The sequence below is a fragment of the Enhydra lutris genome, unplaced genomic scaffold (genome assembly GCF_002288905.1).
Source record: "Enhydra lutris kenyoni isolate GAN:26980312 unplaced genomic scaffold, ASM228890v2 scaffoldscaffold67, whole genome shotgun sequence".
Classification (NCBI taxonomy): Eukaryota; Metazoa; Chordata; class Mammalia; order Carnivora; family Mustelidae; genus Enhydra; species Enhydra lutris.
Genome location: NW_019154151.1, coordinates 1,416,599 through 1,442,906, shown reverse-complemented (window position 1 = coordinate 1,442,906; position 26,308 = coordinate 1,416,599). Strand labels below are relative to the sequence as shown.

At 35.5% G+C, this 26,308-nt stretch overlaps 1 protein-coding gene across 1 annotated transcript in view; it reads right to left on the bottom strand.

Annotated features, from left to right (window-relative positions):
• Window positions 1-26,308, bottom strand: part of LOC111159209 (protocadherin 11 X-linked) — a 583,780-nt gene that overhangs the window by 135,223 nt on the left and 422,249 nt on the right. Inside the window, 1 exon segment of the mRNA XM_022521651.1 lies at window positions 13,705-13,728. Within this exon segment, the coding sequence (XP_022377359.1) occupies window positions 13,705-13,728 (24 nt within the window).

The following is a 26,308-nucleotide window of genomic DNA, read 5'->3' as shown; positions in this document are numbered from 1 at the left end:
TGCCAATAAGCTAAGCAACCTAGATGAAATGGATGCATTCCTGGAAAACTGTAAACTCCCGAAATTGAACCAGGAAGAAATCAACAACCTAAATAGACCGATATCTAGTAACGAGATTGAAGCAGTGATCAAAAACCTCCCAAAAAACAAGAGCCCAGACCTGACGGATTCCATGGGGAATTCTACCAAACTTTCAAAGAAGAAATAACACCTATTCTCCTGAAGCTGTTTCAAAAACTTGAAGCAGAAGGAAAACTTCCAGACTCTTTCTATGAAACCAGAATTATCCTGATCCCTAAACCAAGCAAAGACCCTACCAAAAAGGAGAATTTCAGACCAATATCACTGATGAATTTGGAAGCTAAGATTCTCAACTAGATCCTAGCAAACAGGATCCACCAGCACATTAAAAAGATTATCCACCATGACCAGGTGGGATTCATCCCTGGGCTACAAGGATGGTTCAACATTCGCAAATCAATCAATGTGATAGAACAAATTAATAAGAAAAGAGAGAAGAACCACACGGTCCTCTCAATTGATGCAGAAAAAGCATTTGACAAAATCCAGCATCCGTTCCTGATTAAAACGCTTCAACGTAAAGGGATAGAGGGAACATTCCTGAACTTCATCAAATCTATCTATGAAAAACCCACAGCAAACATCATCCTCAATGGGAAAAAGCTTGCAGCCTACCCGTTGAGATCAGGAACACCACAAGGATGCCCACTCTCACCACTCTTTTTCAGCATAGTATTAGAAGTCCTAGCAACAGCAATCAGACAACAAAGAGAAATAAAAGGTATCCAAACTGGCAATGAAGAAGTCAAACTCTCTCTCTTCGCAGATGACATGATTCTGTATATGGAAAACCCAAAAGACTCCACCCCCAAACTACTAGAACTCATACAACAATTCAGTAACGTGGCAGGATACAAAGTCAATGTCCAGAAATCAGTGGCTTTCTTATACACTAACAATGAAAATTCAGAAAGGGAAATTAGAGAATCAATTCCATTTACTATAGCACCAAGAACCATAAGATACCTGGGAATAAACCTAACCAAAGAAGTAAAGTATCTGTACTCGAGGAAATACAGAACACCCATGAAAGAAATTGAAGAAGATACAAAAAGATGGAAGACCATTCCATGCTCTTGGATCGGAAGAATAAACATTGTTAAGATGTCGATACTGCCTAGAGCAATCTATACTTTTAATGCCATTCTGATCAAAATTCCACTGGTGTTTTTCAAAGAGCTGGAGCAAATAATCCAAAAATTTGTATGGAATCAGAAGAGACCCCGAATCGCTAAGGAAATGTTGAAAAACAAAAATAAAACTGGGGGAATCACGTTACCTGATTTCAAGCTTTACTACAAAGTTGTGATCACCAAGACAGCATGGTAATGGCATAAAAACAGACACATAGACCAGTGGAACAGAGTGGAGAGCCCGATATGGACCCTCTACTCTATGGTCAGTTAATCTTTGACAAAACAGGAAAAAATATACAGTGGAAAAAAGACAGTCTCTTCAATAAATGGTGCTGGGAAAACTGGACAGCTATATGTAGAAGAATGAAACTTGTCCATTCTCTTACACCGTAAACAAAGATAAACTCAAAATGGATAAAAGACCTCAACAGGATACAGGAATCCATCAGAATCCTAGAGGAGAACATAGGCTGTAATCTCTTCGATATCAGCCACAGTAACTTCTTTCAAGATATGTCTCCAAAGGCAAAGGAAACAAAAGCCAAAATAAACTTTTGGGACTTCATCAAAATCAAAAGCTTCTGCACAGCGAAGGAAACAGTCAAGAAAACAAAGAGGCCACCCAGAGAATGGGAGAAGATATTTTCAAATGACAGTATAGACAAAAGATTGATATCCAGGATCTATAAAGAGCTCCTCAAACTCAACACACACAAAACAGATAATCATACCAAAAAATGGGCAGAAGATATGAACAGACACTTCTCCAATGAAGACATACAAATGACTATCAGACACATGAAAAAATGTTCATCATCACTAGCCATCAGGGAGATTCAAATTAAAACCACATTGAGATATCACCTTACACCAGTTAGAATGGCCAAAATTAGCAAGACAGGTAACAACATGTGTTGGAGGGGATGTGGAGAAAGGGGAACCCTCTTCCACTGTTGGTGGGAATGCAAGTTAGTGCAGCCTCTTTGGAGAACAGTGTGGAGATTCCTCAATAAATTAAAAATAGAACTTCCCTATGACCCTGCAATTGCATTACTGGGTATTTACCCCAAGGATACAGATGTAGTGAAAAGAAGGGCCATCTGTACCCCAATGTTTATAGCAGCAATGGCCACGGTCGCCAAACTGTGGAAAGAACCAAAATGCCCTTCAACGGATGAATGGATAAGGAAGATGTGGTCCATATACACTATGGAGTATTATGCCTCCATCAGAAAGGATGAATATCCAACTTTTGTAGCAACGTGGATGGGACTGGAAGACATTGTGCTAAGTGAAATAAGTCAAGCTGAGAGAGCCAATTATCATATGGTTTCACTTATTTGTGGAGCATAACAAATAGCATGGAGGACATGGGGAGTTTGGAGAAGGCATTTGGGGGAAATTGGAAGGGGAGGTGAACAATGAGAGACTATGGACTCTGAAAAACAATCTGAAGGGTTTGAAGAGGTGGGGGGGTGGGAGGTTGGGGGAACCAGGTGGTGGGTATTAGAGAGGGCACGGACTGCATGGAGCACTGTGTGTGGTACAAAAACAATGAATACTGTTATGCTGAAAATAAATAAAAGAAAAAAAAAATTATTGTTCTATAGTATTCAAAAGCCTACTGTTAGTAATCTAACAGAAAACTAATAAAACTGTATTTTGATTTTGTCCTCTGGCCTGAGAATTTAGGGAACTGTTAGATTAACATAAAGGGATTAATATTATGGTCAGTGGAATAAATTTGTCATTTAAAATGTTATAAATGCATTTTCATTAACTCCCAACCATGAAAAAAAAAGTGTGAGAAGACATTATTTTCCCTATTAATTTACATGAAAAGTTCCATATCTATCATGCATAAGAATGAATTATGTTTTATGTTCACGAACTCTTCTTAACTAGGTATTCAGATGAAGATAGGTGAGATGATTAATTTGACTGAAAGAACATCCATTTTTCTAGTCTCTCTTAGGAACCTCTACCTGTCCCTTCTTTCCCATCTTCCACATTCATCCCTAAACAGTTCCTGATTCAAATTCAACATCTCAAGTCTAAAGCAATGAATTCTGAAATTACAACCAATTATTTAGTACTAACAGTAGATATGGGAAATTAGCTCAAGAACAGATCCTTGAGAGTTATCTGAGAGCCAGAAATGTAAGGGTTGTCTATTAAAACACTGTAAGGTTATGTTGAAAATCAGCTTGGGTAGCTGAGCATTATTGTGGAAAGCAGACAAATGACTGTAGGTAAACAAACCAGTTGACATTCTACTGCTCAAATGATAAGCCTCAATGAAAATGGAATATGTAATTAATATATTATACCTGAAACTCAGTCTTGAATTAAAACATGTCCAAAAAAATGAAAATACACTTGCAATCAAATATAATAAAACAAAATAGGGTGCCTGGGTGGCTCAATTGGTTAAGTGTCTGCCTTCAGCTTGGCTCAGGTCATGATCCCAAGGACCTGGGATAGAGGTCCACATTGGGGTCCCTGCTCTGTTGGGGAGCCTGCTTCCCCCTATCCCTCTGCCTACCATTCCCCTGCTTGTGCTCTCTCTCTCTCCCTCTCTGTCAAATAAATAAAATATTTTTTAAAAATTTTAAAATTTTTATGTTACTACTAAGAAATTGTACACTTTGATCTAATTTACTATGAAGGGAAAAAGCGTACATATTTTTGTATTTAAGAAAATAACTCAATTTCATCCCTTTTAAACAGTCAGCCTTTGATAGACCAGTTGAATGAATAAAATAATCTTAGTCTCATAAATTTATGATTAGGGTAATAGAGGGCTTTTCCCTCTTATATGCTAACATTCACTCATACAAAGAATGCTTAAGAAATTGTATTGAATGAGATAAATAATATCAAGTCTTTTCAAATACATTGGTAATGGACACTGGATATATAAAATATGGTATGAAAATTATAAAATATAACCTTCTATACATATAAAAGGTGCTATGGTGCTTCAGTGCAGCTTTGAGTAAGCACCCAGCTACATTATGAATACATGAAATAAATATGCTATTAGAGCAATATTTAAAATAGAAGTTTAATTGCAATGATTATGGATCATTGGTGTACTGATCAAAGTTCAAAAATCTAAATAATAGTATTTTATTACATGGGTATAGTACTTTGGAAACTATCAAACAAATTCCTGTATTATTTAACCTAACTTTGCCTCAGTTTCCACTTTTTCAAAAATAAAGAAAATGAAACTTATACATAGAAGTATTGTAATTATTAAAATAAAAACATTTGCAGATTGTAAGGGAGAGTATCTAGAACATAGTACACACTTAAGTATTAACTATTGTGTTTTTGTTCATTATTATATTATGTTTCAGAAGCATGACTTCTCTATGAAGAGTAAATATAAATATGATCACTATAATTTTTAAAATGTGAGAAAAAAATATATGGACTCTGAGTTTAAGTAACTTGACCAAATGTGGCCATCTAGTCAGATGTAGAACTGTCATTAAAATCAAAATTATTTGGTTCACATTCAAATGCTCTTTCCATTATACCACATAATGTTATGATCAAAACATCTGGAATTGTGAAGAAAGAATATGAGAGAGTAAGAGGTTTCTGAACTTACAGCATCCTGAGCTTACAGCATCCCAAGGACATATCAAGAAAAAGAGAAGGGGACAAAAAACTTATTTCAAGAAATAATAACAAAAAACCTCTTTAAACTGGAGAAGAAAACAGACACCCAGGTTAAGGAAGCAAAAAGATACCTTAGTAATATAAACACAGGGAAGTCCATACCAAGACAATAATATTCAAATGGCAAAAAGTAATGATAAAGAGAATTTTAAAAGCAGCAAGAGAAAAGAAAACGTTTACTTAAAAGGAAAACCCCATAAGTCTATCAGCTAATTTTTCAGCAGAAACCTCAGGCCAGAACGAAATGGCATAATACATTCAAAGTGCTGTAAGAAAAAAAAAAAATGCAACCAAGAATGATCTACTCAGAAAAGTTATAACTCAGAATAGAAGAGGAAAAGAAAAGTTTCCCAAACAAGAATTAGTTTCACCTTTAGACAGGCTTTAGAAGAAATTTTAGAGAGAAATCTTTAAGTGGGTGCATTTAGGCCATTCATATTGAGTGTGATTATTGATAGATACATTTTTATTGATATCGTGTTACCTTTGACGTCTTTCTTTCTGTAGATTGTCTCTATATTTCTGTTCAATGCTATTCGTAGGATTTTTCCTCTTTTATAGAACCCCCCCTTAATATTTCCTGCAACATCGGCTTGGTGTTTGCATAGTCTTTTAAGCCTTGCTGGTCTTGGAAACTCTTTATCTCTCCATCCATTTTGACTGTCAGTCTTGCTGGATAAAGTATTCTTGGCTGCATGTTCTTCTCATTTAGTGCCCTGAATATATCTTGCCAGCCCTTTCTGGCTTGCCAGGTCTCTGTGGACAGGTCTGACGTTATTCTGATGGGCTTTCCTCTGTAAGTAAGGAGCCTCTTTGTCCTCGCAGCTTTCAAGAGATTATACCTACAATTATGATTCCTCAATTTGACTATCAGGTGCCTTGATGTTTTTCTGGAATCTATAATCTTTAAGTGTAAAGAAAAGGCAATAACTAGAAATAAATTATAAATGGAAAAAAAATCACAGGTAAAAGCAAACATAGAAAAGGTAGTAGATTAATCATTTATAAGCCAGTATAGAGGTTAAAACACAGAAGTAGTTAAAATCAATTATATCTACCAAAATTAGGTAAGGGGTACATAAAATTTAAAAAAAATGTAAAATAAGACATCACATACATAGAAGAGAAGAGAATAAAAAATTAATGCTTTTAGAATGGGTTTGAACTTAAGTGAACATCAACTTAATATGGACTGCTATATGTTTAAGATGTTATATATGAACCTGATGATAACCATAAGTCAAAAACTTATAATAGACCCAAAAACAATAAAGAAAAAGGAATCCAAGCATAACATTAAAGAAAGCCATTAAACTACATCAAAGACAGCAAGAGAAGAAAGAAACAGAACTACAAGAAAGAACCAGAAAACAATTAACAAAATGACAATAAGTACATACTCAGCAATAATTAATTTAAATGTGGATAGACTAAAAGCTCCAATCTAAAGACATAGGTGACTGAATGGCTAAAAAAAATAATTAATTAATTAAGAAAAAACAACAAAATTTAAATAAATGTTGCAGGAGACTTACTTCAGCCCTAATCTGTACAGACTGAAAGAAAAAGGATAGAAAATGATGTACCATGCAGATGGAAGGGAAAAAAAAAAGCTGGTTAGCAATTCATATATCAAACAAAATTGATGTTAAAACAAAAAGTATAGCAAGAGACAAAGAAAGATACTATAAGATATAAGGTACTATATAATAGTAAAGGAATCAATTATAAATATTTATGCACTAAAAATTGGAGCACCTGAACACATAAAACAAATATTAAAAAACATAAAAATTGAATTTGAAAGTAATACAATAATAGTAGGAACTATAACACCCTACTTACATCAAAGGATAGGTCATCCAGACAGAATGTCAACAAGGAAACAGTGGCTTTGAATGACACATTAGACCAGATCAACCTAACAAATATATATAGAACATTCCATGTAAAACTAGCAGAATACACCTTCTATTGAACTGAACATGGTACATTCTTCAGGAGAGGTTGCATGTTAGATTACAAACAAGTTTTGACATTTAAGATTAAAATTATATCAAGCATTTATTTTTCTGACCACAACATATGAAACTGAAAAATCAATTACAAAAAAAAATCAGGAAAAAAGCATATATGTGAAGGCTAAACAATATGCTACTAATCAACCACGTGATCAATGAAAAAAAAATCAAAGAGGAAATTAAAAAAAATACGTGGATAAGTAAAAAAGGAAACATAACAGTATAAAATCTTTGGGATGCAGCAAATACAGTTCTTAGAAGGAACTTTGTAGCAATACATGCCTAACCCAAGTAACAAGAAAAATATCAAATAAACAACTTTACACCTAAGAGCGTCAGAAAAAGAGCAAACCCCAAAGCTCCTAGAAGTGAGAAAATTATAAGGATTAGAGTGACAATAAATAAAATAGAGATGGCAACAACAGCAAAAAACAAAAACAAAAACAAAACAAAATAAAACAAAAACAACAACAAAAAAAAAAACAAGAAAAACACAGTAGAAAAGGTCAATGAAAACAAGATCTGGCTCTTTGAAAAGATAAACAAATTGATAAATCTTTAGTCTGACTCATCAAGAAAAAGAGAGAAGGCTCAAATACTTCAATCAGAAATCAAGGAGGAGAAATAACAAGTGACACCACAGAAATATGAGGGATTATAAGAGAATATTATGAAAAATTATATGCCAATAAACTGGGCAACCTAGAACAAATGGATAATTTCCTAGAAACACAATCTTCTAAAACTGAATCAGGAAGAAATATAAAATTTGGACAGACTGACTTTGAGTAATGAAATTGATTGAATAATCAAAAAACTCCTAACAAACAAAATAGTCCAGGATGAGATAGCTTCACAGGTATATTCCATCAAACATTTAAAGAAGAGTTCATACTTTTTCTCTCAAACTATTCCAAAAAGTAGAAGAGGAAGGAAAACATCCAAATTCATTCTATGAGGCCATTTCCCTGATGCCAAAATCAGATGAAGATATGATAGAAAAAGAGAACTACAGGCCATTATCTTGGATGGACATAGATGCAAAAAACTGTTACAAAAATATTAGGAAATCAAATTTAACAATACATTAAAAAGGATTACTTACCATGATCAAGTGGAAATGATTTCAGAGATGAAAAGTATTTCAATGTTGACACATCAGTTAATAGGATACATAACATAAATGAAAGGAAGGATAAAAACCATAAGACCATTTCAATAGATGTAGGAAACATATTAACAAAATACATTTGTGTAACCAAGTAGATTCAGAGAGAACACATATCAATATTAAAGAGGTCATATCTTAAGAACTCACAGTGAATATCATACTCAATGGTGAAATAATGAAAGCTTTTCTTCTAAGATCAGAAACAAGATCAGGAACAAGGTAAGGATGTCCACTCTCAGCACTATATTCAACATAGTACTGGAAGTCATAGCTATGGTGATCAGACAAGAAAAAGAAATTAAAAAGTATCCAAATTGGTGAAGAAAAAGTAAAACTGCTGCTGTTTGCAGATGACATGATGCATGATATAGGGTTTTATATATATAACACCAGATTCCACCAAAAAACTATTAGAACTGATAAATGAGTTCAGTAAAGTTACAGAATACAAAATAATATACAGAAATATTTTGCATTTCCATACACTAATAGTGAAGAAGCATAATGAGAAATTAAGAAAATAATCACGTTTGGAATTGCACCAAAAAATAGCTAGGAATAAATTCAATCAAGGAAGGTAAGAATTGCACTCTGAAAACTCTAAGATATTGATGAAAGAAATTGAAGACAACACAAATGAATGGAAATTCATACCATGCTCATGGGTTAGAAAAATTAATATTGTCAAAATGTCCAAACTAGCCAGGGCAATTTAGAGATTTGTTGTAATCAATATCATAGTACCAATAACATTTTTCAAAACACTAGTACAAATAATCTTAAAATTTGTATAAAACCACAAAAGTAAGCTTGAAAAAAGAAGAACAAGGCTGGAGTTACCAGTTCCGGATTTCAAGATGCACTAAAAAGCTATAGTAATCAAATAGTAGGGCACTAGTACAAAAATAGACACATAGATCATTAAAACAGGATAGAAATCCCATAAATAAACCCACATATATATAGTCACTCAATCTATGATAAAGCAAGGAAGAAGATTTAATGGGGGAAAAGATAGTCTTTTCAATTAATGGTTTGGGAAAATGGGACAACTATATGCAAAAGAATGAAAATGGAGCACCTTATTATACCATACACAAAAACAAATTCAAACTGGGTTAAAGGCTTAAATATGAGACCTGATATCATAAAACTCCTAAAAGAAAATGTATGCAATAATCTTTTGGAAATATACCTCAGCAACATTTTATGGACATATTTCCTCCGGTTAAGAAAACAAAAGCAAAAATTAGGTCTTGGGACAACACCCAAACAAAAAGGTCTTGCAAAGCAAAGGAAACTATCAACAAAATGAAAAGTAAGCCTATTGAGTGGGAGAACATATTTGTGAATGATATATCTGATAAGGGGTTAACATCCAAAACATATAAAGAATCTATACAACTTAACACCAAAATTAACAACCAGATTACAAAATGAACAGGGAACCTGAATAGATATATTTTCAAAAAAGACATACAGATTATTAACAGACACATGAAAAGATGATCCACGTCACTAATAATCAGGAAAATTCTAATGAAAACTACAATGAGATATCACCTCATGCCAGTCAGAATGGCTAGCATGAAAAATACAAGAAATGATAAGTGTTGATAAGGATGCAGAGAAAAGCCAAACCTTGTGCACTGTTGGTGGGAATATATATATTGGCACACAATGAGATATCACTTCACACTTGTCAGAACAGATAAAATAAAAAACACAAGAAACAACAAATGTTGATGAGGACATGGAGAAAAAGAAACCCTTGTGCACTGTTGATGGGAATGTATGCTGGTTCAGCCACTGTGGCAAAAACTATGTAGTTCTTCAAAAATTAAAAATAGAGGGACGCCTGGGTGGCTCAGTTGGTTAAGCAGCTGCCTTCGGCTCAGGTCATGATCCCAGCGTCCTGGGATCGAGTCCCACATCGGGCTCCTTGCTCCTCAGGGAGCCTGCTTCTCCCTCTGCCTGCCATTCTGTCTGCCTGTGCTTGCTCTCTCTCCCTCTCTCTCTCTCTGACAAATAAATAAATAAAATTAAAAAAAAAATTAAAAATAGAAATATCATATGACCCAGTAATTCCACTACTGGGTATTTAACCAAAGAAAACAAATACACTGATTTGAAAGAATACAAGCACCCTTCTGTTTATTTTAGCATCATTGATAATAGCTATGATATGTTAACAACCTAAGTGTCCATCATTAGATGAAGAGATAAAGACATACTATATGTATAAAAACAAATATTACTTAGCCATAAAAAAGTGAGATACTGCAATCTGCAGCAACATAAATAGACCTAGAAAGTATTATAAGGGAACTAAGAGACTTGGAATGGGAAATACCATGTGATTCCACTTATATGTGAAATCTAAAAACAAAACAAATGAACAAAAATAAATCACAAAAACTTACTCTAAAGTACAGAAGACAAATTGATAGTTGCCAGAGTGGAAGTGAGTTGGGGGATGGGAATCATAGATAAATGGGATTAAGAGATACAAGCTTTTAATTATAAAGTTAATATGTCACAAAGATGAAAAGTACAACATAGAGAATATAGTCATTAATATTAAATGAGAACATATGGTGATTATACTTATGCTGAGTCTTATATAGAATTATTGAATCACTATGTTGTGTGCCTCAAAATAATGTAGCACTCTATCTCAATTATACTTTCATAATAATAATGATAATAATAATAATAACACCTTTACATTGTTTCACAACCACGAACACATTCCCACAACTATTAGATAGCTGTAACTCCTGAACAGTATTTATCAGGGGATTCCTAAAAACTAATAAGAAGGGAAGAAACAAAATGAAACACATGCAATACATCCAGTTTCACTTAAATTAATCTATTAACGTCACATACTCAAGCTCACACAAGAACTGCTGCAGCACAATATAAAAAGGTCAAAACACTAAAAACACTTAAAGTACAGAAAAAACAAATGAACAAAGAAATATGCTGCTAGTATAGATATGTCAAGATTAAAGATAAATGGTGAGGTTCTTTATATAACAATTTAGATTTTTATGACTGATTTCAAGAAGATTTATTTTCCGTGTGTGTTATAAAGATTTTATTTACTTGTTTTTTAAATTTTTATTTATTTTTCAAATTTCTTTTCAGTGTTCCAAAATTCATTGTTTATGCACCACACCCAGTGCTGCATGCAATACGTGCCCTCCACAAACCCACCACTAGGCTCAACCAACCTACCACCCTCCACCCCTCCAAAACCCTCAGTTAATTCCTCAGAGTCCACAGTCTCTCATGGTTCGTCTCCCCCTCCAATTTCCCCCAACTCACTTCTCCTCTCCATCTCACCATGTCTTCTCTGTTTTTCCTTATGCTCCACAAGTAAGTGAAACCATATGATAATTGACTCTCTCTGCTTGGTTTATTTCACTCAGCATAATCTCTTCCAGTCCCGTCCATGTTGATACAAAAGTTGGGTATTCATCCTTTCTGATGGAGGCATAATACTCCATAGTATATATGGACCACATATTCTTTAGCCATTTGTCCCCTGAAGAGCATCTTGCTTCTTTCCACAGTTTGGAAACTGTGGCCATTGTTGCTATGAACATTGGGCCCTTCTTCTGACTGTGTCTGTATCTTTGTGGTAAATACCCAGTAGTGCAATTGCAAGGTCATAGGAAAACTCTATTTTTAATTTCTTAAGGAATCTCCACACTGTTCTCCAAAGTGGCTGCACCAACTTGCATTCCCACCAACAGTGTAAGAAGGTTTCCCTTTCTCCACATCTTCTTTAACTCTTGTTTACTGTCTTCTTAATTTTGGCCACTCTACTTGGTGTAAGGTGGTATCTCAATGTGGTTTTGATTTGAATCTCCCTTATGGATAGTGATGATGAACATTTTTTCATGTGTCTGTTAGCCATTTGTATGTCTTCATTGGGGAAGTGTCTTTCATGTCTTCTGCCCATTTTTGGACATGATTATCTGTTTTGTGTGTGTTGAGTTTGAGAAAATCTTTACAGATCTTGGATATCAGCCCTTTGTCTGTACTTTCATTTGTGAGTATCTTCTCCCATTCTGTGGGTTGTGTCTTTCTTTTGTTGACTGCTTCCTTTGCTGTGCAGAAGCTTTTGATCTTGATGAAGTCCCAAAAGTTAATTTTTGCTTTTGCTTTCTTTGCCTTTGGAGACATATCTTGAAAGAAGTTGCTGTGGCTGATGTTGAAGAGGTTACTGATTGTGTTCTCCTCTAGGATTCTGATGGATTCCTTCCTCACATTGAGGTCTTTTATCTGTTTTGAGTTTATCTTTGTGTATGGTGTAAGAGAATGGTCGAATTTCTTCTACACATAGCTGTCCAATTTTCCCAGCACCATTTATTGAAGATACTGTCTTTTCTCCACTGTATATTTTTTCCTGCTTTGTTGAAGATTAATTGACCATGAAATTAAGGGTCAATATCTGGGCTCTCCACTTTGTTCCACTGGTCTATGTGTCTGTTTTTATGCCAGTACCATGCTGTTTTGGTGATCACAGCTTTGTAGTAAATCATGAAATCAAGCAACATGATGCCCCCAGTTTTGTTTTTCATTTTCTACATTTCCTTACAACCGGGGTCTCTTCTGATTCCATACAAATTTTAGGATTGTGTGTTCCGGCTGTTTTAAAAATCCCAGTGTAATTTCGATTAGGATGGCATTGCAAGTATAGATTGCTCTAGGCAGTATAGAAGGAAGATTTATTTTTTTTGAGTGAGATTTCCACTTGGTCAAAATATCAAAGGACTGTAAATTACATTTTAAAATAAAAGCATAAGAAGTGAAATAAATCATTGTTTTAAATAACAGTGGAACAACATGTCAGGCCCATCTTCAAATGTGAAGTAGATGATAAAAAAAATAGGTGTGTATATCCAGAGTGCAAATATTTTTGGAGCATTCAGAATATCCTGGAGCATTTTAAAACTTTTTCAGCACAAGAAAACAATGTGCATTTGAACTGATTGTTTAAACTCCATAATTAAAGAAATTTGTTTACATTAACCTTAACTCACAGAAATTCACATGTAATCATACATTATAACTTGGCAAAGGAAATGCATGTTATTTATACATTCACAAAGCATGTAAATAATTATTTTGTTAAGTATGTAAACAACATATGAAATTCATAATCTATTTGAATAAAATTATAGAAAGGTAGAATTATATCTTGAATGCCTCCTCAGACAAAATGTTGACTATGCTTAAACTGTAAGAGAAGAGAAATGAATAATTAAACCTGGAAGTACTTTAAAAATAATTACAGTAAGTCAAAAAATAACCATAAGGTTATGTTAATTTTTCTATCTAAATAGTAATTACACATAATTTGGAAAAAATATCCAGTTTCAGTTATACAAGATACCAAACTGACTGAATATCTTTTTTAGACATCAGTTCATGTTAAACATACTAAAAATGTGTTTGAAACAGTTGAAATTGCAATGTTTTATGATAACTGAAAAAGCCAAAACTTCTTAGAACAAACACAAATTAGCAATTCATTCTAAAATGAAATATACATCATAATTAAGGTTTATCTTGATTTCTACTGTACCTTTCTTTAGTCCAGGGATGAAAGCTAGAAAGAGAGTTTCATAAAGTTAAATGCAATAAATATTGTCTTATTCCCAACATGTTATATTAATTTAACTAAACAAATGTAAACTGTAATGTATTGTAATATACTTTCAACTTCATTTTTCAGAGAATGTAACAACGAAGGTAGGTATGGTAGATGATTTATAACCCATAAAATCTCTCTCTTGTAATATATATTTTTTCTAAAATCAGACCAAGCCTGTGCTATTTGCTAACCTACTGAGTAGTGATTAGTCATTTCCCTATAGGGAATGTTTTGTTTAACTCAATATTTTAAAAGATCTCAGTGGATTTTCTAGTTTTATTACCTGTGATAGCAAAGTAGAATCCTCTATTTAAATTTTCTGATAGAACTTACTACAGGAAATGGAGTATTAAAAAAACAAAAACAAACAAACTAACAAAAACATTGGTTTTGACTTAACAGCTTGCTCTGCTTCCAAATCTGAGGTGGAAAAAATAACGGGATAAAACAAAAATCAACAGACACTAATTTGAGGATGACCCAATAGAATTATTCTTATCTGGGTTAAGAGCTTTTTAATACACCTTTTATCACAGCTAAAATTCATTTCTCATAATTAGAGTATTGGAGATTAGAAATCCTTACCATTATGTCCCAGGAAAATAAATTTAGGCTTGCATTATGGACTTCCTTGAAAACACTAAGATTATGTTTGACCTGGGATAACTAAAAAAGTCTATTTTTTGAACAAAATAATTATATGTTTACAAGCACTTGGATATATGTTGATCTGGACAATTACCAAAATTATTCTTTGTTAAAATTTTAGGATCAACAGTAGAAACAGTTTCCTGATATAGTTAATAATATGCATGTAAGTATAAAAAACAATAAAGATAAATATTTTGAACCTGTTTAAAAATCAGTTTTAAATAACATTAGAACATTACTGAGGAAGGAAAGGGTTAAGATATAGTCTGGGAGAGATAGGAGGTCCCTGAATCCCCTGACTAGGCTCAAACAGGGGGCCATGTAACCAGACTCACAGAAATCCCAAATGCTGAGGCATAAAAAAACAGAGATAAGGGTACAAACCAGAACACCCGGCTCTGAATGTTAAAGAGGTTTGTTTTTTAGTTTTTGGTTTTGGCTTTTTCTTTTTTCTTTCTTTTTTTTTCTTTTCTTTTCTTTTTTTTTTTTTTTTTTGGCAGTTATATTGTAATCATGGAAAATGACCAGACCTCAAAGAAAAAGTAAACCTTTAAGGATGTTATCAATAGTCCTTGTTCAAACCAAGATGGCACAAGAATCTCACAAGGACACAAGATTCCCAGTCAGTTCTCAAAAAAAGACTGCCACTACAAGCTCATAGTGGCAAACCATTCGGGACCCTTTTCACTCTAGAGAGCTCTTTTCTTTCCTTTCTGTTCTCCCTTTCACTTAACATATTTTCACTTCACTTCACGTTTTTATGTCCATGAGATTCATTCGTTGGCATCATGAGACAAGAATCCTGCAACCCTGTAACATTATGAAACTCAAGACATATAAAATGCTTAGAGAGGAAGAGCAGATCAGAGACAGAAAAAGTGAGGATGAAAGCAGTATCTCTATGCAATAATAATGATTAATAAAAGAACATTACCTATTTTAAGTTTCATTGTTACATATACAACACATTTTTTTTAATATAAGGTGTTTCATCCATAAGTACTACAACTGAATGGTAGTACTAGGTGAAGTATAAAGACACACACACACACACACACACACACACACACACACAACACCATGCTTTCACAAGACACTTTGGGTGGAATCAATCTTCTAAATAAAATTCCACTAATACTCCACTCTTCATAAAATTGTTATACTTCCGTGATAATTATCTCTCTCTCTCTCTCTCTCTCACACACACACACACACACACACACACACTTCTCTAACTTATTCTTGAAATTAATAGTCAACTTTGGTAATTATTAAATATAGAATTTTCAAATAATATGGTATGCAAAAGAAAGGTTGCTTTATGCAGAGTGCTAAAGTACATGTTTTTATTTTAAGACTGCAATTTTAATGTGGGATAAACCTTATTTATCAAAATCTTTTCTAATTTGGTAACTGAAAATAACAGAAAAAAATAAAATTGATCTAGACTCGTTTCTAAGAGTAAAGAAGTATGAATAAAAAAAAGCAAAAGAGATGACATGACAATAATGGAAAAGAAGCAAATACATTTAAAAAACATATCCTAGGAGGTGATTAGCTCTTAAGGTGAAAAATGAAAATTGGTTTGCAAATCATTGAAGTCAAACACGGATAATTTTTCTTTAAAATTCAGCACACTAAGCAGACTCTGCGTAAGATTTTCAGTACTAATTCTTAAGACACACAAACCATGACATGAAATGGTCAAAAAATGAAACCATTTTCCCTCTCTAAAATAATATAGGTACCAGGAGGAGTTAAGATGGCAGAGTATTAGGAGGACCTTATGCTTGCCTTGTCCCTCAAACACAACTAAATACCAAGTCATTCTGAACACCCACGAAATCAGAGGACTGAAAGACCAAACTGCATAATTAGAGGGAGAAAAGAGGAAACCTCACGAAAGACAGGAGGGACAGTGATGTGATATGGAGGAGAAAAGAATTCCAGGTGTTACACAGAGGAGGGAGCCCTGATCATGGGGGGAGGGGGGGAAGGTGGGAGATAAAGCAGCATACAGGGAATAGTACACACACACACACACACACACACACACACACACACACACACAAGCACGTCCTTAAAAGCACTGGATGGGAAAATAAGAGGGGCTGATTATTGCAAGATTTTATTTATTTTTAAATTTTTAATTTTTTTAATTTTTTATTAGCATATAATGTATTAGTACAGGACTGTGAATCGCCAGGTTTACACACTTCACAGCACTCACCATAGCACATACCTTCCCCAATGTCCATAACCCATCCACCCTTTCCTAGCACCCTCCCCTTGGGAACCTTCATTTTGTTTTGTGAGATTAAGAGTCTTTTATGGTTTGCCTCTCTCCCAATCACATCTTGTTTCATTTATTCCTTTCCTAACCCCCAAGCCCTCCATGTTGCATCTCAACTTCCTCATATCAGGGAGATCATATGATAGTTGTCTTTCTTTGATTGACATATTTTGCTAAGCATAATACCCTCTAGTTCCATCCACATTGTCGCAAATGGCAATATTTCATTTCTTTTTATGGCTGCATAGTATTCCATTGTATATATACACCACTTCTTCTTTATCCATCTAGGTTCTTTCCATAGTTTGGATATTGTGGACATTGCTGCTATAAATATTCAGGTGCACATGCCCCTTAAGATCACTACATTTTTATCTTTAGGGTAAATACCCAGGAGTGCAATTGCTGGGTCATAGGGCAGCTCCGTTTTCAACTTTCTGAGAAACCTCCATGTTATTTTCCAGAGTGGTTGCACCAGCTTGCATTCCCACCAACAATGTAAGAGGGTTCCCCTTTCTTTGCATCTTCAACAGCATCTGTCATTTCCTGACTTGTTAATTTTAGCCATTCTGACTGGTGTGAGGTGGTATCTCATTGTGGTTTTGATTTGTATTTCCTTGATGCTGAGAGATGGGGAGCACTTTTTCATGTGTCTGTTGGCCATCTGGATGTCTTCTTTGCAGAAATATCTGTTCATGTCCTCTGCCCATTTCTTGATTGGATTATTTGTTCTTTGGGTGTTGAGTTTGATAAGTTCTTTATAGATTTTGGATACTAGCCCTTTATCTGATATGTCATTTGTAGGTATCTTCTCCCATTCTGTCAGCTGTCTTTTGGTTTTGTTAACTGTTTCCTTTGCTGTGCAAAAGCTTTTGATCTTGATGAAGTCCCAATAATTCATTTTGGCAATGTTCCTAGGAAGAAGTTGCTGTGGCTGAGGTCAAAGAGGTTGCTGTCTGTGTTCCCCTCAAGGATTTTGATGGATTCCTTTCTCACATTGAGGTCCTTCATCCATTTTGAGGCTATTTTTGTGTGTGGTGTAAGGAAATGGTACAGTTTCATTTTTCTGCATGTGGCTGTCCAATTGTCCCAACATCACTTGTTGAAGAGACTGTCTTTATTCCATTGGAATTCTTTCCTACTTTGTCGAAGATTAGTTGACCATAGAGTTGAGGGTCTATTTCTGGGCTCTTTATTCTGTTCTATTGATCTATGTGTCTGTTTTTGTGCCAGTACCATACTGTCTTGATGATGACAGCTTTGTAATAGAGCTTGAAGTCTGGAATTGTGATGCCACCAACTTTGGCTTTCTTTTTCAACATTCCTCTGGCTATTTGAGGTCTTTTCTGGTTCCATATAAATTTTAGGAGTATTTGTTCCATTTCTTTGGGAAAAAAAATGGATGGGATTTTGATAGGGATTGCATTAAGTGTGTAGATTGCTTTAGGTAGCATAGACATTTTCACAATATTTGTTCTCCCAATCCATGAGCATGGAACATTTTCCATTTCTTTGTGTCATCCTCAATTTCTTTCATGAGTACTTTATAGTTTTCTGAGTACAGATTTTTTGCCTCTTTGGTTAGGTTTATTCCTGGTTATCGTATGGTTTTGGGTGCAATTGTAAATGGGATTTCGTCCTTAATTTCTTTTTCTTCTGTCTTGTTGGTGTACAGAAATGCTACTGATTTCTGTACATTGATTTTATATCCTGACACTTTACTGAATATCTGTACAAATTCTAGCAGATTTGGAGTGGAGTCCTTTGGGTTTTCCACATAAAGTATATCATCTGCAAAGAGTGAGAGTTTGACTTCTTCTTTGCCAATTTAGAAGCCTTTAATTTCTTTTTGTTGTCTGATTGCTGAGACTAGGACTTCTAGTACTATGTTGAATATCAGTGGTGATAGTGGACATCCCTGCCATGTTCCTGACCTTAGTGGAAAAGCTCTCAGTTTTTCTCCATTGAGAATGATATTCGCTGTAGGATTTTCATAGATGGCTTTGATGATATTGAGGTATGTACCCTCTATCCCTACACATTGAAGAGTTTTGATCAAGAAAGGATGCTGTACTTTGTCAAATGCTTTTCAGCATCTATTGAGATTATCATATGGTTCTTGTTCTTTCTTTTATTAATGTATTGTGTCACACTGATTGATTTGTGGATGTTGGACCAACATTACAGCCCTGGAATAAATCCCACTTGGTCGTGTTGAATAATCCTTTTAATGTACTCTTGGATCCTATTGGCTAGTATTTGAGGGAGAATTTGGCATCTGTGTTCATCAGAGATATTGGTCTGTAATTCTCTTTTGTGATGGGATCCTTGTCTGTTTTTGGGATCAAGGTAATGCTGGCCTCATAAAATGAGTTTGGAAGTTTTCCTTCCATTTCTAGTTTTTGGAACAGTTTCAGGAGGACTGGAATTAATTCTTCATTAAATGTTTGGTAGAATTCCCCTGGGAAACCATCTGGCCCTGGGCTATTGTTTGTCAGGAGATTTTTGATAACTGCTTCAATCTCCTTACTGGTTATGGGTCTGTTCAGGTTTTCTATTTCTTCCTGGTTCAGTTATGGTAGTTATATGTCTCTAGGAATGCATCCGTTTCTTCCAGATTGTCAAATTTGCTCATAACATGTTCTTGTAATTGTATTTCCTTGGTGTTGGCTGTGATCTCTCCTCTTTCATTCATGGTTTTACATATTTGGGTCTTTTCTCTTTTCTTTTTGATAAGTCTGCCCAGGGATTTATCAATCTTATTAATTATTTCAAAGAACCACGTCCTAGTTTTGTTGCTTTGTTCTATTGTTTTTGTTTGTTTGTTTGGTTGGTTGGTTGGTTGGTTTCTATTTCATTGATTTCTGCTCTGATCTTTATTATTTAACTTCTCCTGCTGGGTTTAGTATTTCTTTGCTGTTCTTTCTTCAGCTCCTTTAGGTGTAGGTTTAGGTTGTGTATTTGAGACCTTTCTTGTTTCTTGAGAAAGGCTTGCATCACTATATACTTTCCTCTCAGGACTGCCTTTGCTGTGTCCCACAGATTTTGAACCATTGTGTTTTCATTATCACTTTTTTCCATGAATTTTTTTCAATTTTTCTTTATTTTCCTGGATGACCCATTCATTCTTTAGAAGGATGTTCTTTAGCCTCCATATATTTGGGTTCTCTCCAAACTTCCTCTTGAGATTGAATTCTAGCTTCAGAGCATTCTGGTCTGAAAAGAGGCTGGTACCCAATCTTTTGGTACCGGTTGAGACCTGATTTGTGCCCCAGTATGTGATCTATTTTGGAGAATGTTCCATGTGCACTAGAGAAGCATGTGTATGCTTTGGGATGGAATGTTCTGAATACATCTGTGATGTCCACCTGGTCATTTAAGGCCTTTATTTCCTTGGTAATAAGTGTGTCATTTAAGGCCTTTATTTCCATGGTAATCTTTTGCTTGGATGATCTGTTCATTTCAGTGACGGGTGTAAAAGTCCCCTACTATTATTGTATTATTGTCAATGTGTTTCTTTGATTTTGTTATTAATTGGTTTATATAGTTGGTTGCTCTCATGTTAGGGACATAGATATTTAAAATTGTTGTATCTTCTTGTTGGACAGACCCTTTGAATATGATATAGTGTCCTTCCTCATCTCTTATTATAGTCTTTGGCTTAAAATCTAATTGATCAGATATAAGGATTGCCACCCCAGCTCTCTGTTGATGTCCATTAGTGTGGTAAATTGTTTTCCACCCTGTCACTTTAAATCTTAACGTCTCTTTGGGTGTAAAATGAGTTTCTTATAGGCAGCATATTGTTGTTGTTGTTGTTTTTTAATCCATTCTGATACCCTGTGTCTTTTTATTGGGACATTTTAGCCCATTTACATTCAAGGTAACTATTGAGAGATAGGAATTTAGTGCTATTGTATTGCCTGTAAGGTGACTGTTACTGTATATTTTCTTAGTTCCTTTCTGGTCTACTACTTTTAGGCTCTCTCTTTGCTTAGAGGACCTCTTTAAATATTTCCTGTAGAGCTGGTTTGGTGTTTACAAATTGTTTTAGTTTTTGTTTGTCCTGGAAGCTTCTTATCTCTCCTTCTATTTTCTATGATAGTTTAATTGTATATAGTATTCTTGGCTGCGTGTTTTTCTCGTTTAGTGCTCTGAATATATCATGCCAGTTCTTTCTGGCCTGCCAGGTCTCTGTGAGTAAGTCTGTTGCCAATCTAATATTTTTACCACTGTATGTTACAGACTTCTTGTCCCAGGCTGCTTTCAGGATTTTCTCTTTGTCAATCAGACTTGTAAGTTTTACTATTAGATGATGGGGTGTGGATGTATTATTCTTTATTTTGAGGGGGGTTCTCTGAACCTCCTGGATTTTGATGCTTGTTCTCTTTTCCATTTTAGGGAAATTCTCTACAATAATTTGCTCCAATATTCCCTCTGCTCCCCTCTACTTTCTTCTTCTGGAATCTTAATTATTCTTATGTCTCATCTTATGGTATCACTTTCCTCTCAAATTCTTCCCTTGTGGTCCAATAGTTGTTTGTCTCTCTTTTGCTCAGCTTCTTTATTCTCCATCATTTCATCTTCTATATCACTAATTCTGTCTTCTGCCTCATTTATCCTATCAGTAAGAGCCTCCATTTTTTATTACACCTCATTAATCGCTTTTTTGATTTCAGCTTTGTTAGATTTTTGTTCTTTTATTTCTCCAGACAGGGTTTCTCTAATATTTTTCATGCCTTTTTTGAGCCCAGCTAGTGCATTGAGAATTGTCATTTTGAACTCTAGATCTGAGATATTACCAACGTCCATATTGATAGGTTCCTAGCCTTCAGTACTACCTCCTATTCTTTCTTTCTTTCTTTCTTTCTTTTTTTTTTTTGTGGTTAGTTTTTCTGTCATTTTATCCATATAAGAATATATGAATGAGAGACTAAAATAGTAAAAGGGTGGCAAAGTTTGCAGAAAAATTTGTGTTAACGACATCAGAAGAGAGCCCACATTGTGGGGAGAAGAAAGTGGGTAAAAAGAAGCTCAAAAAAATTAGAAAAAAAAAGAAAGTATATATATTAGACTGGTGAATAGAACAGAGCCACCCACTTAATTTTGGTAGTATTTTGGTATTGTAGGAGAAACTACCTCCCAAAATTTAAAGAAAGAAAAAATATATATATATACACATAAATATATACATACACAAAACTAAGGGTAAACATGATGAAGGGAAGGAATATGACTGTAAAGATGAAAATTTTAAAAAAATTCTAAAAAAGGAGTTGGTAAGATAAATTGGTTGGCAAAAGAAAGAAATAGAAAGTGGAGAGAATTTGCTCAGGCCGGAGACTAGAACAAAGCCCTGTGCTAGATTTAGGGTATACTTTGATCTATTAGAAGAAGTTGTACCCCAACATTTTTTAGAAGAAAAAACCCTATGTGTATACAAAAAATAAAGTTAGGTACAATGAAGGATAAAATATGTCTATAATAATGAATGTTCAAAAAGATTTTTTAAGAAGGGTATTGTTAAGCTAAACTAGTTAAAAATGTTAAAAGAAGAAAGAGTAGCAGCTAAAAATATTAGAATAAGAAAAAAAATAAAATTAAAAAAATAATTAACTTTGCAAGACTAAAGAATCATGGGGAGAAAGACATGAATTCCATGCTTTGCTTTCCCCTTCCTCTGGAATTCCGCTGTTCTCCTTATTCAGTGATCTTGGTCTTGGCTGGATGTTCTTGCTTATCTTCTGGGTGGAGGGGCCTTTTGTAGTGATTCTCAAGTGTCTTTGCCTGAGGCAGAATTGCTCTGCCTTTGCCAGGGGCCAGGCTAAGTAATCTGCTTGGGTTTGCTCTTGGGAACTTTTGTTCCCTAAACACTTTCCATAGAGTTCTGGGGGAAAAGGAATGAAAAAAGCAGCCTCCCAGTCTCTGGCCTGGAGGAGCCCAGAGCTTGGGGCCCCACTCCTCAGTGTGCCCTTGGTGAAAAGCACTTAATCACTCCCATCTCCCTGGCCTCTGGCCACACTCTAAGCTCACCCAGCCTGTGACAGAGCATCTCTGTCTCTGGCACACAGCCCTGCCTGGAGTGTACAAACCCAGCAGATCCCTGCTGCTCTTCTTGGGGGGGGGGTCCTCCCTGAATCTGCCACTTGTGGGGTCCCTGCTCAGAGAGCAGTAGCCTGAATATGCCATGAATCACAGTTTAAGGTAACCCTGAGTTGAGAGCTCACTTCTCAGCTCTGTCTCTGTAGCCGGCTTCCCCACTCTAATACCTGTGAGCTCTGGGATACTCAGACACCCCTGATTCTTCTATGACTCCGCAGCACCTGAGACCATGCTGTCCCTGCGTGGGCTCCACCCCCACTCAGCCTCTGGAGCGAAGTCCCTCAGTGGAGCAGACTTTTAAAAGTTCTGATTTTGTGCTCCGTTGCTTCGCTGCTTGCCGGAAGCTGGCCCCTCCCCACATGGTCTGTCTTCCCTTTGCTTCGGATTCACTTCTCTGCAGGTCCTACCTCTCAGAAAGTGGTCGATTTTCTGTATCTAGATTTGCTGCACTTCTTCTCTTCTACTCCTATTGGATTTGTAGTTGTTCAGAATGGTTTGATAAACTGTCTAGCTGGTCTCCTCCTACCTGATGTCATCTCAGATGCCAACTCCTCTTCCATCTTGACTCCTCAAGTACTGCAAGATTTTATAAGCAGCAGAGGTGAAAATCTGAAGTTTTAGAAATCAACACCACCACCATCATGGAGCCTGGCAGGTATAGTATTATTCCAGTGAAGAAGGAGGGCAGTGGCACAGGAATAGAGGAACAGACAGTGTGCTCTGAGGATCTCCTGGGTCATGCTGGGAGATACTATTCCCCTTCTTGGAGTGCATTTGGAAGAAGGAGCACTGCCTCTCAGGGAATTAAAGAACCAGCAGACACAATTAAGCTGCCCAAGTCATTAGCATACAAGCAGAGACACGTGCTGAGGTCAGCCACCATGAAGGAAGGCTTTTTGTTGTGCTTTGCCATGAACTACAAACCCCTGTGCAGTTATGCAAGTGTTTTACTGGGATAGATGTTTCTCCCTCCTCTCACTTTCAATATCCATGTGTCTTTAGGTCTAAATTGAATCTCATGTAGGCAACATATAGACTTGTTTTTATCCACCCTGTCACCCTATGTCTTTTCATTGGAGCATTTCATCTATTTACATTTAAAGCAAGTATTGATAGATATATACTTATTGTCATTTTAGTATTGGTTTTTCTCTGATCCTCCTTTTCTTTCTGTCTTTTAGGTTTTGCTGATTTAAGGAATTATCTGTTTATTTGAGAGGTAGAGAGTGAGAGAGAGTGAGGGCACACACAAGCTGGGGAGGGGCAGAGGGAAAGAATCCTCAATCAGGCTCCATGCTGAGTGTGGAGCCCAACACAGGGCTTGATCACACAACACATGAGATCATGACCTTAGCTAAAACCAAGAGTTGGACTCTTAACCGACTGAACCACCCAGGTGTCTCTTGCTGATTTTCTTTAGGGAGATATTTGGATTTATTTCTCTTTCTTCTTTGTATAGTGGTTTTGTTATATAGTTGAAGTTGGGTTGCTATATAACTTCTTCTGTAGTAGTTTGTATTAAATTAATGGACTTTTAAGTGTGTATCTGTTCTTACTCTTCCCCACGTTTTAGATATTTGGTGACATTTTTTTACATCCTTTTATCTTTTAAATTCCTTGAATGATTTTAAGAAGGGGAGATGGGTAGAGAGCATGAGAGAGAAAATTATAAGCAGGCTCCCCACTCAGTGGGGAACCCAATATGAGGCTCAGTCTCATAATCTTGAGATACGATATGAGCTAAAGTCAAGAGTTGGATACTTAACTGACTGAGCCACCCAGGCTTCCCAACTTGATTGTTTTTTTTTTTTTACATAAATATTCATTTTTACTGCTTTTGTGTTTTCCACCTTTATACTGTCACTTTTGGTTTCTCCTTTGCTTTCACAGAGTCCCCTTTAATATTTCTTGCAGGGCTGGTTCATTGGTTAAAAAGCACCTTTAGCTTTTGTTTGTCTGGGAAGCTCTTTGCCGTTCTTTCTATTCTGAATGATAGTCTTGCTGGATAAAGTATTATTGGTTGTAGATTTCTCTCATTCAGCACTTTAACTACGTTGTGCCATTTCCCTCTGGATTACAAAGGTTTTGCTGAAAAATCCCCTGCTAGCTATATGGGTCCTCTCTTGTATATTACTGTCTTTTTTTGTCTTGTTGCTTTAAAAATTATTTTTTATCACTGTATTTTGCTAATTATAATATGTTTTGGTGTGCGACAATTTTGTTGATTTTGGTAGAGGTTCTTTGTTCTTCCTGGAGATAGATACATAGATAGATAGATACAGATATAGATAGATATAGATATAGATAGATATAGACATATGTTTCCTTCCCCAGATTAGGGAATTTTTCAGCTATTATCTCTTCAAATAAATTCTCTGCCTCCTTTTCTGTCATTTCTTCTGGGAGTCCTTTAATATGATTTTTATTATATTTGATGGAGTCACAGCATTCCCTAAGTCTATTCTCTTTTTGTATAATTCTCTTTTGTCCACCTTAATTACTTACTATTACTCTGTCTTCTAGGTCACTATTTTATTCCTTTATTTCTTTTAGCCTACTGTTCAGTCCATCAGGCATGTTTCTGGTTTAGGTGTTGAGCCCATTATTTCTGCTATGTTGTTCCTTATCTCTGTGTTAAAATTCTCACTCATGTCTTCCATTCTTTCTTTAAGTCCAGAAAGTATCCTTATGATTATTGCTTTAAATTCACTATCAGACACGTTATTAATATCTGTTTCACTTAAATCTCTGGCCATAATGTCCTGTTCTTTCATTTGGGATACATTTACTTCTCTGTGTCCTCATTTTGTCTGCCTCTCTGTGTCTCTTTCTGTATGTTAAGAAAGTCAGCTATGTCCTCTTCTCTTGAAAGTAGTGATGTTATGTTATGAAGAGGTCCTGGACTTCCCTGCAGTGCAGTGTCCCTTGTTTACCAGAATATAGCCTTTTAGGAGATTATCCTAAATGTGCTGCTTACACCTTACTGTTTTGTATAAGTCAGTTTTCCTTTCAGTGTATTCATCTGCCCTGACTATCTCCCTGTAGTGGGCTGTGCTCGCTTTCTGTGCTGTTAGTGGGAACAAGTCAGGCCAGCACTGAGGGATTGTGTTCACCAAGAAATTTGGCAGCAACATGGCAGTGTTAGCAAAATTTGTACTTGGCCATCAGTCCCATACCAGATCTCCTGATGCATTGAGGCAGCTGGGGCCTGTGTATGAGGGAAACCAGAATCATAAGGCTGGGTATAGTATTGGCAATGGCTGGCCAAGGCCAGGCACACAGTGGTGACTGTGGGCACATGGCCAGCACAGTGCAGCAGATGGGTGCTTCACAGTGGTTGGGTGAAGTGCATGGGAGCAGCAGTGCTCCCTGTGGCCAGGTATGGCATGCAGCAGAATATTTCTATTTTAAATGTTTAAGATTTTTTAGCTTAATGTTCTTAGAATTCTGTTTTCCTTTTTTTTTCTTTTGTATGACAGAAATGAGTAA